This window comes from Cyrtonyx montezumae, unplaced genomic scaffold (assembly GCF_038088225.1).
Source record: "Cyrtonyx montezumae isolate F1298 unplaced genomic scaffold, pur_monq_1.0 scaffold_10, whole genome shotgun sequence".
Lineage (NCBI taxonomy): Eukaryota > Metazoa > Chordata > Aves > Galliformes > Odontophoridae > Cyrtonyx > Cyrtonyx montezumae.
In genome coordinates this window covers 55,127,794-55,140,575 of record NW_027071826.1, presented here as the reverse complement: position 1 = coordinate 55,140,575, position 12,782 = coordinate 55,127,794, and the positions used below count along the sequence as shown (strand labels likewise).

The 12,782-nt window shown below is 42.3% G+C and overlaps 1 protein-coding gene across 1 annotated transcript in view; it reads left to right on the top strand.

Annotated features, from left to right (window-relative positions):
• The window catches only part of LGR4 (leucine rich repeat containing G protein-coupled receptor 4), a 56,472-nt gene that overhangs the window by 23,253 nt on the left and 20,437 nt on the right, over positions 1-12,782 (top strand). The window contains exons 3-4 of the mRNA XM_065755421.1: positions 8,808-8,879; positions 10,181-10,252. Of these exons, the coding sequence (XP_065611493.1) occupies positions 8,808-8,879; positions 10,181-10,252 (144 nt within the window). The remainder of the gene's footprint in view (positions 1-8,807; positions 8,880-10,180; positions 10,253-12,782) is intronic.

Here is a 12,782-nt window from a genome sequence, read left to right as displayed (position 1 = left end):
TATGTAGTGCACATACGGAGAGGATCGGATTAAAAAATGCATTAGGAGTTCTTTAATATGAGGGTTGTCATTTCCTTCATGCAATTTGGTAGTCTCTGAATACTCCAGAGGATCATTTTGCAAGTCCTGAAAGGAGTGGTAGCAACTATAAGTGAGAGCAGTTGCGTACCAGGTTTGTAAAAGCTGGCTGCTTGATTTAAGGATGCCACGTCACTATTGGGGCACTGATTTGGGTGCTTAAGCTTACACATCCAGTGCTGTATTCATGTGTGTTGAGTTATCTGACTGGCAGATCCAGTACACTTGGTGACTGATGGTGTCCTGCAATGGCACTTAGAGGCCAGGTGGAAGAAGGCAGCCTGCATGATGCTAAATAGCTGTGCTTAGCGCACTGAATGCCCAGCAGAGCATCATATTTTCAGGTATAAACTGAGTTTCTGTACCACGAAGATACCAGAGTGCTGCTAGCAGGAACAAAGGCATTCCAGCTAATCTGCAAGCAGCATCAGCCTCTTGGGTTGTGCGTTCCTCATACCCATGCTCACAAGCTCATGCGTGTTGCGGCATAGTGCATTTATCGTGCATCTGTGGGATTCTTGCACTATTTATAAATGTTATAAAAATTCTCCATCTCTGTGTAACCGATACCCATCTGGAAGTAATTTGTGAATGATTGAAACAGCAATGGTCAGAGTCAGCGAGGAGCAGACCACCAAGAGCTTTGCCACAGCAGTTAAAGAAGCGTGCTCTCCCAAAGATGTTAACATAACTGTGCTGCAGCCCTCAACTTGGGATGGAAACTAAAAATCCCTGAAGAATTTGGCTGCAGTTTTCTAACCACACCTTAAAATATTTATAGAAAGCTAGAGGAGGAAAATATAGCTAGATAATGTGGTGTTTTTAGAAAGCAGAAACCATTTTGCAACGTGAATTTTTAAGTAGAGGATGCAGGCTGCGCAATGTTTTGGTGCTTTTCTGCACTGTTTTAGTTCCTTCTAACCTACAAAGTTATCTGAAGTGGTGTGAAGGGTTCTGACTGTGTGATTTCTATTCACTGCACTGGTGAAATAGCAGCTGGATTAATTAAATGGCTCTCTCTTGGGGAAGGCAAATTGCAGTGATCTTTATTCTTGGCCAGTTTTCTATTTTGACTTCAGAAACTCGTGCCACTCACACAAAGCAAATGTCTCCCTGACTTAATGACCTTTTTAACTTGTTTTGGTTTCCATTCTTTTAACCTTCTAAAACCTCTCCTTCTTCTTTGCCCTGCTCTACTGGGTAGAGCTTAAACAGTAAGGCACCTGCCCTCTGACGCTGTCGGCCTTGGACCCCTCTCCATGAGGGTAGGGAGGATGCTCACTGCCCTCTGCCTCTTGTAGCTTCCAAGAGTGTACTGCAAGAAAATAATCACTCCTGAATGCGCCGAGAGATTGCAGTGCAAGATGACCTTGCAGATGTGTGCTTTGCCAAGGTCTGTTTTGTTTCTGCTTTTGTTGGTGTGATATGAAAGAGTCTGTCTTTTGTGATGTTGTCTTCAGGTTATTATTTTATTGAGGTTTTTTATTTGCGGGTGAAAGTGGTTCCAGGGAATTAAAGCGACAAAATGAAAGTTTTAATCAATGAAAGGTTTCTCCTTTCTGAAATGCTCATCTGCTTTTTTGAGAGGTGAGTGAACAGCCAGAGAGAGAGTCAGCGTGCAACTGCAGTTTTTTAGGAAAAGAAATAGTCTAGCTGAGAACAGAGCGGCTGTTTAATTATATCCGTGCTGATTACAGCACTAAGAGGTCTTATACATCTCACCCACCCCCTCCCTCGAGCCAGAGTTTCTGATCGCGGCTTTTAATTGACAAAATATATTTTGAGAACGTAAGGATTAATTAAAACGCACTCTGGCAGTGGAAAATGAAATGTTTTTGCCATAAGGCTGTAATCAGGAAGTATCTGCAAGGGAAATGTCTAGGGTTATTTTTCCTCTTGACTGCAGCTGAAGATGACCACCTGGCTGAAATGTCACAGCTGCTTGCTTTTGTAGTATCTATTTCAGTATGTAATTTAGATGGTCCCCTTCCTTCTAATTTCTGCCTCAGCACCAAGTTGTGTTATCATTAAGGAGGGGGAGGGATCTTCTCTCTTTTATGATGTTGGTTTTGTGAATAAGACATGCCATGGAGCGAGGCCGAGGCCACTGAGGCTGAGCTGGTTGTTTGAGTTGCAGTCTTTTCTCACCTGGCTCTGGAGCATTGGGTGGAAGGAGGCTTGGGCTTCTGGGAGAGTGTTTTTGGGATGCCTGAGAACGTTGTTAAGATTTGGTAATTGATCACTCTTTCATAAGTACGGCTAACGGGAAGCTGGAGACGTTGGGTTCATTTTGAGCAGGAAAGTAAAAGTGGCTGGTATGGCTGGAGCCATTAGGCTACGCTAGATCCCATCCAGCTCCCACTGGTAGCACGTGGGACAGGCAGGGAGCTTCCTTCAGCTGCTCCCTTGGCAGGTCAGCCAGCTGGGCCATCCCTTGTTGGGATGTCAGAAATAGCAGTCTGGTGTGGGGCTGGGAGCCGACGGGCGCTCATCATCCATCTACCAGCTCTGAATATTTGAACAGCTGGAGGAGGCAATTTCTTCAGTTGCTCCCTCCAGCCTGAATTCCAAGAGGTGAAGTTCTAATGAAGAAAATGTGAGATGCAGGTTTCACGTGTGTTAGCAAGTTGAGAGCCTAGGCTTTGACTTGACCACCTAGCATACATTAGAAATGTTTGCTGCTTTGTGTGTGCTGGAGCTTTGGAAAGTGCATCAGCATGTTGTAACTTGCACTGACGAATTCTAGTCAAGACAAACCTTTAGGCAAAGACTCCCAAGTAGAATTAACCGCAGTTAGCTAAGATGCTTTTAAACATCACCTACAAACGATGTTTAAAAACACGTTGGCCGACCTGGGTTTAATTAATGCTTTCTTATCTATGTGAGCCCTAAATCAGTTTTATTCTGGATGAGTTTCAGTCCTGCTGATACAAATACAGTGTTTCTGTGGCCTAGAAAGCTCTTCCTGTACCTAACAGTGGCACATCTTTCCTGTCTGAGGGGACGAACTATAGTAAGTTAAGTAAACTCCATTATTTTTAGTGTACGTTTCCATGTAATACCTCTGAAACTTGGTGTGGTTGTATGTAAGGATCCCAAGATGCATCAGCTTGAAGTGCTTTTGAGAGGGACTGAAGCTTTCTTTTTATCTGTCACCTTCTTGTTGGTGTTTGGCAGTACTTTGACATGTGCACAGGCAGGAGCTGGCTCAGCTCAGCTGCCCGGAGGCTGAACTTTGCAGTGTTAGGCTTCAAGACCCGTCCTACAAGCCTGGCTGTATTATGCTGCCTGAGCGCCAGGTTGGGGCTGTCTGAAAGCATAAACCAGGTAAGAAGCTTCTGGAGGCCGAGTGGCACATCAAAAGCACCCAGGCTGTGGACCTCCCCTCCCCAGAGAACTCCTCTTAGGAATTCAGCCAGCTCTTCCTTTCAGCTTCTGGAACTAAGTGAGCACACGAGGCAAAATAGGAGCCTGAAGGAGTGCAGGGAGCCAGTTTCAGGTTCTAGCCTGGAAAAAAATCTTGTTGATGTTATGGTATGGTAAGAAGATGTGATTACATCACTCTTTCACCTTCTTTCTTCCCTCCTTTTGAGTGGTTGTTGATTTTGTATTTTTTTTTGTGGGTCTTGTGAGTGCTGAGGTTCTCACCTAATTAGCATCAGTAGATTTTGTCTTTGTGCTGACAAGGTAACCCATGCTGTTGTAAAGTTCTTTTTCTGCCCCTCCTTTATAAAAGTAAAATCAAAGATGATCCTGATAAAATATTTTGGGTTTCTTCAGCATTTGGAAAGCTGGTAGATAACCTTATTCTTCACTTTTACTTCAAGAACTATCATGAAAATGACTCCCATTTCTCAAAGGTTTTCATTGTGGAGATGTCTACAAAACCTGGGTTTTGTATTTACCTGGTATGTATCTGAAGTGGTTTGAAAACTGGCAGCAGGGTTCGTTGCCCCATGTACGTAGATTTATTACCCACTTCCACATTTTGTAGTGTCACCTGCTAGATGCATGGTCATTCAAATAGCCTGTGCCTGAAAGTGCAGAGTGTCTGGGCCAAAGATGGGCTGCATGGGCAGAATAAAGCAGCTTTGAGGATCTGCTGTCTCAGCTGACGTTTGAGTGGATGCTAGTGTTCAGTATAATTTACAGAGCTGCAAGTGGTAGAAAGCCTTGGGATGAGAAGTGCCTCCTCAGCCTGATGGAGTCAGTGTAGCTCCTGCACTGTTTCTAGTTAGAGATCTGCTTAGACTCCTGATGTGCTATGGCTTACATGGTTGCTGTTTTATAAATAATGGTTGAGATTGTGTAATAGTGAAACTACTGCAAGGAAAGGAGAGGGGGATGAGTGTGTTTTCCGTTACCAGGAGCAGAATAAAGTGTCTATTTAGGTTAGGCTAAATTGGCATGGAGGAATTGGAGAAATCTGTAGGTTATTGGTTTGCTTCACGGCCACGCAGCAGGCTGCAGCTGACAGAGTCCCAAAGGAGCCATTTGCTTCTCACAGATAACCAAAGTGAAGTTCTGTTCGGCAGTGAGGCTCCAATCCACGAGTGTAAATGCAGCTGCTGAGGATGGGCATTGCACGTAACTGCATCTCCAGTGCTTTCCAGTTGTTGGGAGTTAGAAGGTGTGTTTAAAATGGTTGTCTTCTGTTATTTTTTTCTCTTTGGCTTGAAAAATAATCACGTTTTATCTGTGCTTTGCTTTTAGGAAAGCTGATTTCCATTCTGATGTGGCCACTTGTCTGGGAAAGGTGGGAATAGGTTTGTGCAAAGGGCAGAGAACCCTGAAACATCTGCTGGTTGGGGTGGGGGTGAGTACGTAAGGATGGCAGAGCAGCAGGTAGGGGGAAGATGGCAGAGAAGTCAAGAGATGGCAAAAGTGCAAAAGGAGGAGCAACGGAATGTTTTCCTGTAGGTTGAAAATTGATAGAAGTTGGAGAACTAAAAGGAGATGTTGAGGGAGCAGAGAACCAATGACAAATGGTCTGTAAGGGACTGTCCAAGGGTGACAAGATCTTGAGTAGGAGGCTTGGGTCTCATCAGACAGCAGCTACGGTGGAAATAATGCATCGTGTGGTTTCTTATGACACAAAAGGATTGCATTCTGTGCAAGCATTTGGGTTTTCTGTTGAGAAAAGTAAGATTGCAGCATGTCCATAGAAAAAGTACCCTGTGTTTTATTATTGGAGACAAGTTTAGGAGGCAGAGTTAGAAGCATACCACTAGGGTGCAAGAAACAATGAAAAACTAAAGAAACCTCACATGAGAACAAACGAAAAGCCCACAGCAAAACCTCTCTCTCTCCATGTACAAGTGTGAGGCTTGCATGAGGATGGAAGGAGACCTATTCTTTCTCAGTAACCTGAGGTTCACCACCACCTGGGATGAAAGATGAGCAGAGAGGTTTCCAAGATGTTCATATTGCATCCTATCAAAATGAGAGTGATGGTTTTAATTGTTGCAGCCAAAAATGCATCTGTGGGACATCCTTCCTGATTTTGGAGTCACACCAGCGATTCACTTGGCTCAGTGAACAAGCAGCAGGGTTGCCAGACTCATAATTGCAGAACTCTTGATTTCCCAAAAGGAAGAGAACAGCTTTTGCTGCTTTCAGAAGAATTTCAATGCAAGAAGCTATGCCTACTTTGTACTCTGAGGATGAGATACTGTGGAAGACTATTCCCCAGCCAGATTGTGTCCTGATTTCTGTAATAACAACGAGGTGTCCTCTATATCTGGAGATCATTTACTGTGCCACTTAAAATAATGATTAAAGTGTACTGGTCTCCTACCAGAAATGACAGGATAGCTGAAGTATTTTGTCCTCCATATGTCCTCCTCCGATACCCTGCTACTCTGAAATAGATTTTGTCCATCAGAATTTGTCCAAATTTGCAGAAGTTTGGTCCCATTGAAGCACTTTTTTTTTTTTCCCCAGTAAGGGTAGGAGAGTGCAGTTCTCAACCCTGCACAGTTGCAAAGAGATTGCCGACCTAACATCTGGGTACCTTTCATTACAACTGTGATTCCACTGCTGCCCCACAAAACCTCCGAGGTAGCTCAGATGCACTAACACAGAATCCTTGCAGTCCTGGACAGAGGGCTGTCATTGTAGATTAATCTATCTTATAGTCCTATGCCTTTTGGAGATAGAGCTCTAAATGAATGTTGATGTCACTTGGTCAGCGAGCTGTAAATTGATGTTCAGCCTTGATCTCTTAAAATTCTACTTCTCCAAAGGAAGATTAGGATGGGTTCTCAGTTTAATGGTGGGGCTGCCTCCAGGTGTCACTTCGTAGTGGTTTGGAGTTCTCACCATAGCATGGAAGCTTCCAGGACTGGATCCAAGCAGCATAGTGAGGCCCCACCATGCCCGCTGAGCACATCCCTCAGTTCTGCATCTCCATAGCTCTTGTACACCATGTTATTTGCTCTTTGCTCTCTTGAAAATGCATCTGGTTCTGTGAAAAGAAGCTCAGCCCTGCTGCACATGGCTGCAGCAGAGACAGGCACGTTGCACAAACCAAACCATCATCTTCGCCTGCTGGAAAGCTGCACCTCAAGCTGCTAAGGAGCAGCCACACTCCCCAAGGCTAGGACACGGATGATAAATGTATATTTGGCAAACTGATTAGCAAAGCGTTTGCACACTTGGCTAGTTGTATCCTGTTTCCTGGAGGGCTGCCAGGTTTAGGAGAAACGGAAATGTAATGGATTGCAGGTTTTTTGTTGTTGGTTTTTTTGTGTTGTTTTTTTTCCTGTTGGTTGGTTGCGAAAGGCTGAATAAACAGGAGTTGCCTTGAGGTAGGCTAAGTCTTGCTGTTTGAAGTCATGCAAGCCTTGCTCTGGCTCCGCTGTGTTTAGTTTCCAGCGCTCTGTAAATTGTGTTAGTGGCGCTCCGTAGGGCTGGGGGAGGTTCTCTGACTGGCTTCAGTTTAGCTTTTTAAAACAAATCATAACCCTGGCTCTCTCTGGAGAGAGGAAGAAGTTGCTGCAAATGCCTGATAAGTTGCATGCCAGCCCCTTTCACTGGGAAGCCTGGTGGAGCTGGAGCTGCTGGGCAATGGCAGCTGACTGGTTTGAGAGCTGAAGTAGTTGGGTGCTGAAGCTTCAGTTAGGTTAATCTTGATTTGAGGATTTCTGTTTTGATGTTTTGAATACCGCATTCTGCAGTTCACTGAGAAAACACTGGTGTAGAGAACCAGCTCTTCTATTTCTTTCTCTTTGAGTCATGGGAGCCATCTTCTAAAATCAAACTATTCTGTTGACAGTGAGCGATCCTATTCTCCTTTTATAAACAAAACCTTCCACCTCTGACAAATGCATTTGATAAACAGAGCTATCATGTTCTCTATTAGGCAGCATTTGATTAGCCATTAATTCTGCTACGAGCAGATCTGTGTTGGAATCAAATGCTTCGGGCGATCTCCGTTAAGTAGTTAGAAGTAGAGAGCAAGATAAAAATGTGTTCGTGTTGCTTTGTGCTGGCAAGCTCGATGCTTCAGATGGTGCTAGTTTGTTCTCTTCCGTTTGGAAATATTATTTTCCCCTTAGTGTAGCTGGCTTGCTTCAGCTCCCTATAACAACAGTGGTGTATTTTGATATCCTGTAAAGCACAAATACTGTTTTTTAATTAATTAACGCTGCGTCGTACGTAGTATTTCCACCAGATGATTTCATTTTACAACCTCTTCCAACGCTGATTTTGCTTAGCTTGGATGTGAAACCAAGTCTGAAAGCAAATACTTTGGCTGAAATGATGGCATCTTTTGGCAGCTGTGGATTAGCAGGTGTTCTGCATTATTGTCTTCTACCCCTAAAAAATACCTCGTGTCACAGCACTGAGAGCTCAGCTAAGGTTGGACCACACAGGGTCTGCTGCTCAGGATATGGGTGAAATGTTGAAGAGCAGGGAGTGGGGGCTGGGTGGAGCTGTTAGAAAGCAGCTGTTGGGGCTGATGTTTCTGCTTTCCTGCTTTGTCTTCTCCAGTGCCTCCTGGATTTATTACTTCCAATATCACGGTTGTTTTCACAATTCAGCTTGTGCTGATGTCCAGCAGCCTGAGCTTGAAAGCAGCCACATTTTGAGATGACATGAGTATAGCTGAGGATTCTGTTTTATTCCTTTCTCTTTCCCTCTCCTCGAAACAGATTACTTTGCTGAAAAATGTGTCCGAATAACTAGCAAAAACAAAAAAAAATAAAAAAAGGTGAAAGGTTGAAATGATGTCTTGATAACGTTGTCAGGCTTTCTGGCAATTGTCAACACCATAAACATTCCGCCTCCATGTGAGTGTTGTGTTTGAGACTTCATGACAAACTTTTCCCTGCCTCTCCTCAGCATCTAGCTGGTTTTCCTTCACTGCATAGATTAAAAACACATGGATATCAGAGTGTGTGTTTCACCAAAGCACTGACAAAAGCCCGAGGGTCACGTCGACAGTGGGAAGTGCACTTTTCAAACCTAGTCCCATGAGGAGGTTCTTCCTCTTTCTGTAGTGCATTGTTTTTTTTTTTCCTAGCACGATGGCAGAAGTTGGGGCTGTGAAAGATGCGTAACGCCTGAACTACCTGTTGCAAACTTGGAAGATCAAAACTGTGGCATACTTGGATGCAAAATGCCTACTTGTTTGCAGGAATTGTTACATTGCTGCTTTTTCCTTTCACAAAATTGTAGAAGTGCTGCATTTAATGATTGAAATTATTAATACAATTTTTTTCCAGGCGACTGGCTGGCAATGACCTCTCTTTTATCCATCCGAAGGCCTTGTCTGGGTTGAAAGAACTCAAAGTCCTGTAAGTAATCGGGTTTTAGAGCTTCATATGCTTTGTTACTGCACAGTCAGCCTCTTTACTGATAGGCTGGATGAAGATTTCTTTGCTAAAACAATATTGTTATCCCCCCCCCCCAAAAAAAAAAAAAATTACAGTGCCCTACGTTTTCTTTATACGCCTCAACTGTAATTATTGCATCTGAGTGGAGCTCTTCTTTTTCTAAAGTATATCTTGTAGCAGTTGATTCTTAAGAAGGAAGAAACATTATGAAGGGACATAGAAAGCTCTTATTCTCAACCCATCGTTCTATTCCATCAGTTGCTCAAACTGTCTAGTACTTTAACAATGCTGATTGACCTTCCCATTGTCCTCTAATAGTGATAGACATCATTTTGATAGCTTGATGTTGCTTTTGGTGAAAATGACCTAATGGGAAAGAAAGTTCTCACTAAAAAAAAAAAAAGTTTGAATCCCTTTTCTCATAGCCTGTTTTTCCTTCTCAGTTGAGAACATTTGCTTCAACTGCTTTTCCATTGCTAAGGATAATTTTTTTCTGCTCTCTTGGAGGTTTTAAAAACCTCTACCCAGAAATGATAGTACTTGAGCTGCTGGAAATATTTTCAATTGCTGGTAGGGTAGTAGATAGTTAATTAAATAGATATTTAAATGACCTAATGAAGAAGGGCTCTGAGGTCGTAAAGAAAAAACGTAAACACACAGCATAAATGAGGAAATTACTGGTCTGCCATGATGTTTTGGGAACTGAATGCCCAGTGTCAAGGCCCTCAAAAGTCTTTCCATTGGGATACTCAGATCTGGAGGAGCCTGAAATTCTAGCAGGTCTTGAAAAATTGGTTATTAATTAGCAGTTAACTTACATGTCCAACAGCAGTTACCCTAATATGCATCAAAACCTAATAATACTTAATAACATGTGAGATTGCAGTTATTTGCATTCCCTTTATATATAAAGTACTCATCATGCAATAGTATGTTGTCCCACAAGAGAGTTTTTAAAAATACAGCATGACTTAATTCCTCTTGGCTCTAGTTTCATTCTGTATCTTCTTGCTGTTATGCCCAGAGGTGCTTGGTCGTGAATATTCTTTGTAAGTTGGATTCTTAATGCATTGTGTGTTGATGTGGCATAAAGAAAAATTAGAGGTTTGTGTATTTTGCAGCATACATAGGATGATTTCACCAGAAAATGAATGTGATAGCAACACATTCTCTTGAGAAGGACAGAAATGCACTGTGGGGTATTCTTTATAAACGTTATTGTCAAAGTACTGCATTGACACACTGGACTTTTTTTTTTACAGAACCCTCCAGAACAACCAGCTAAAGACTGTACCTAACGAAGCCATCAGAGGATTGAGCGGTTTACAGTCCTTGTAAGTTTTCTCACTTGGCTTTTATTCTCCAAATTCCCCTTTTGGTCACCTTGTACAAGTTTGTTTTGTTCTACAAAGTTGTGAGGGTATAGTTGTTTGAGCAATAATGGACCCAGAGTTTCTGATCTTGCAGTTTCGATTGGGGCAAAGGTTTCCTAGCAAAGCTGACAAGGAATTGTACTTGCTGTCTTTGGGGTGACCTAAACTCTTTCAAAACCCAAACCCAGGTTCACGCTTGCTGTATGAATGGTAGAAGTGGTAGAGTCAATTATTTATCATTCTTATACATGTCCTCTGGTGCTTAAGCCATTTTAAAATGTTGTGCAAGAGTGAATCATGCCCAGGTCTTTTGTATCTGGAGGAGGAGAAGGGGTTTATGGGAAGGAGTACTGCCTGAGACATGCATAGCATTGGGTTTACTGGAAGGTGTTGAAATTACATAGACAGTTAGGAGCACTCAGCCATTATTGGTCATTGCTTATAAAGTATTTCATATGTGCTTACACTATCTTCTGGCTTATTGTATTTTATAGAGGTGATTAATCAGACCTTAATAGTTAGCTACAGCCCTCTGGGTGGTAGATACTTATCTCTGTGATGGAGGAGTGGTGGGCTTTCAAACTTTTTTCTCCTTTGTCCTTGCATGCAGAGGGCAGGTTATCTGTTCCCTCTGCGCCAAAACTCAAGTTTCTGCCTAAGATCCTGTCTCTTTGCATTGCAACATATTGCAGAAGTATTGTGCAACTCTTGCAAAGGTGCTTTCTGGAGACCGCAGTAGTTTGATGCAGTCAGATCTGGGGATTCATGTGTAGGAATGTGGGCTTCTGCTTGCAGTAATTCTGCAGATTTCCTTGATGTCTGTGTTTCCTTCTTGTTTTGCTGTGTGTTGGTCTGAAGGCTGCAGTCTGCTTTGGGCAGAGGTTATGCTTTGTAATAAAACCCTTCCAGATTACATGGCATGAATGATGCTGTAGTAATTCTAATAAACAAGAGCTAGAGCACTTCTCCTTCCTTCCAACTTTATGTGATGCCAAAGAAGAAACAACTTTGGCAAATACCTATGATTCCTAGAAACAATCAGTTCACTTTTCTATGAGTATACTTTTGTCTCTACTTGATTGCAGTAATGTTTGTTCTCTGTTTAAAGCTTCAAATCTTAATCCCCAGTTGCTGGTTTGTTAATTTTATTGGCAGATAAGAAATGGTAAAATTAAGGGAAGGATAGTGAGCGTTACAGTTGAGCCAGCTTCTCATTCTCTCCCTTTCTTTAATACATGAGAAATATTGGTGGTAGGTAGACAGTTGGACTGGATAATCATAGAGGTATTTTCCAGAGTTGATGATTCTGCCAAGTTTGCTGTTCTAGGAGCTTATTGTTCATAGACAAATGATAAACTGTAGAAAGACTAGGAGAGTGAAAAAGGAGGAAAATGGGTTAATAAGTAGCAAGCTACTTGATTTTTCTTTTTCTGTGGAAGACTAGATTGAATTTTCAGAATTACTGTGAGAAATACAGTAGGCAAACCCAGCCTGGAAGTCATAAAATATCAGTGTCAGAAGATCAGAGATTTTTCTTGTGCTGCAGATCCTGCTTTGGGTTGGCTCCTGCTCTGTCCCCAAGAGGGGTAGCTATCCGCCCTGTTGGACCACCACTATTTTTTAGAGTAGGTAGCCACTGGAGGATAATTTCTTTTCTCTTGTGATGAGTATCATGAGAAATGTAAAGCGTTTGTACTGTACTATCAGTAAACTTTGCTTGAATGAATTTTCATAATTTTCAGAAGCTTCAGGAAAACTTTCAGTTTCTTACATTGCTTGTAAAAAAATTACAGTGTTGCTCTGTAATTTCCCCTACTAATGCAGAGGGCGGCATCTGGAATAGAAATGTTGGGCTGTCCTCTGAATTGGAGTAATCGTGGAAAAATAAATGCCAGCACGCAGCTTTATTGGTTAGAAAAAAAAAAACCAGACAAAAAAACAGTCTTTTTGAAAGAATGTGTCAAAATGGATTTAAGAATCCTGAGCTGCTCTGACTTCATAAAACAAATAACTCATTGCATAATCTATGCTGCTTCTATCTTTTTTAATACATAATCCCAACCCAAAACTTGCAAGTTCCAACATTGTTGGACTGACTCTCTTTTGGCAGTTGCCCAGTTTGCTCTAAAGTAGGCTTTAGGGGGATTTTTTCTTGGTGAAGACACAAATTACTCGTTCGTAAAGCTTTATAGCGTATTGATGATGACTTAGTTTGCAGCTCCTGTAGCACTGTCTCATTTCTCTCTTCATGTGCACAAGTCCTAGCTGCATAGGAAGGCAGCTGCCACACTGTGTGCGTTAATGAGCCCAGTAAACATACCTGGGTTGGAAAAAAGAAGAGACAGGAGCTTCATGATTTCTGGTGTTCGTGTTGTAGCTGGAGAGTAGCCAGTGTGGTTCAGAATACTAAATGACAGCTCTTTATTTTCTGTTTGTATTGGATATCTTCCCAGCTCTGGCCTCCTGAGGAGAGCTAGAATAGAGTTATTCT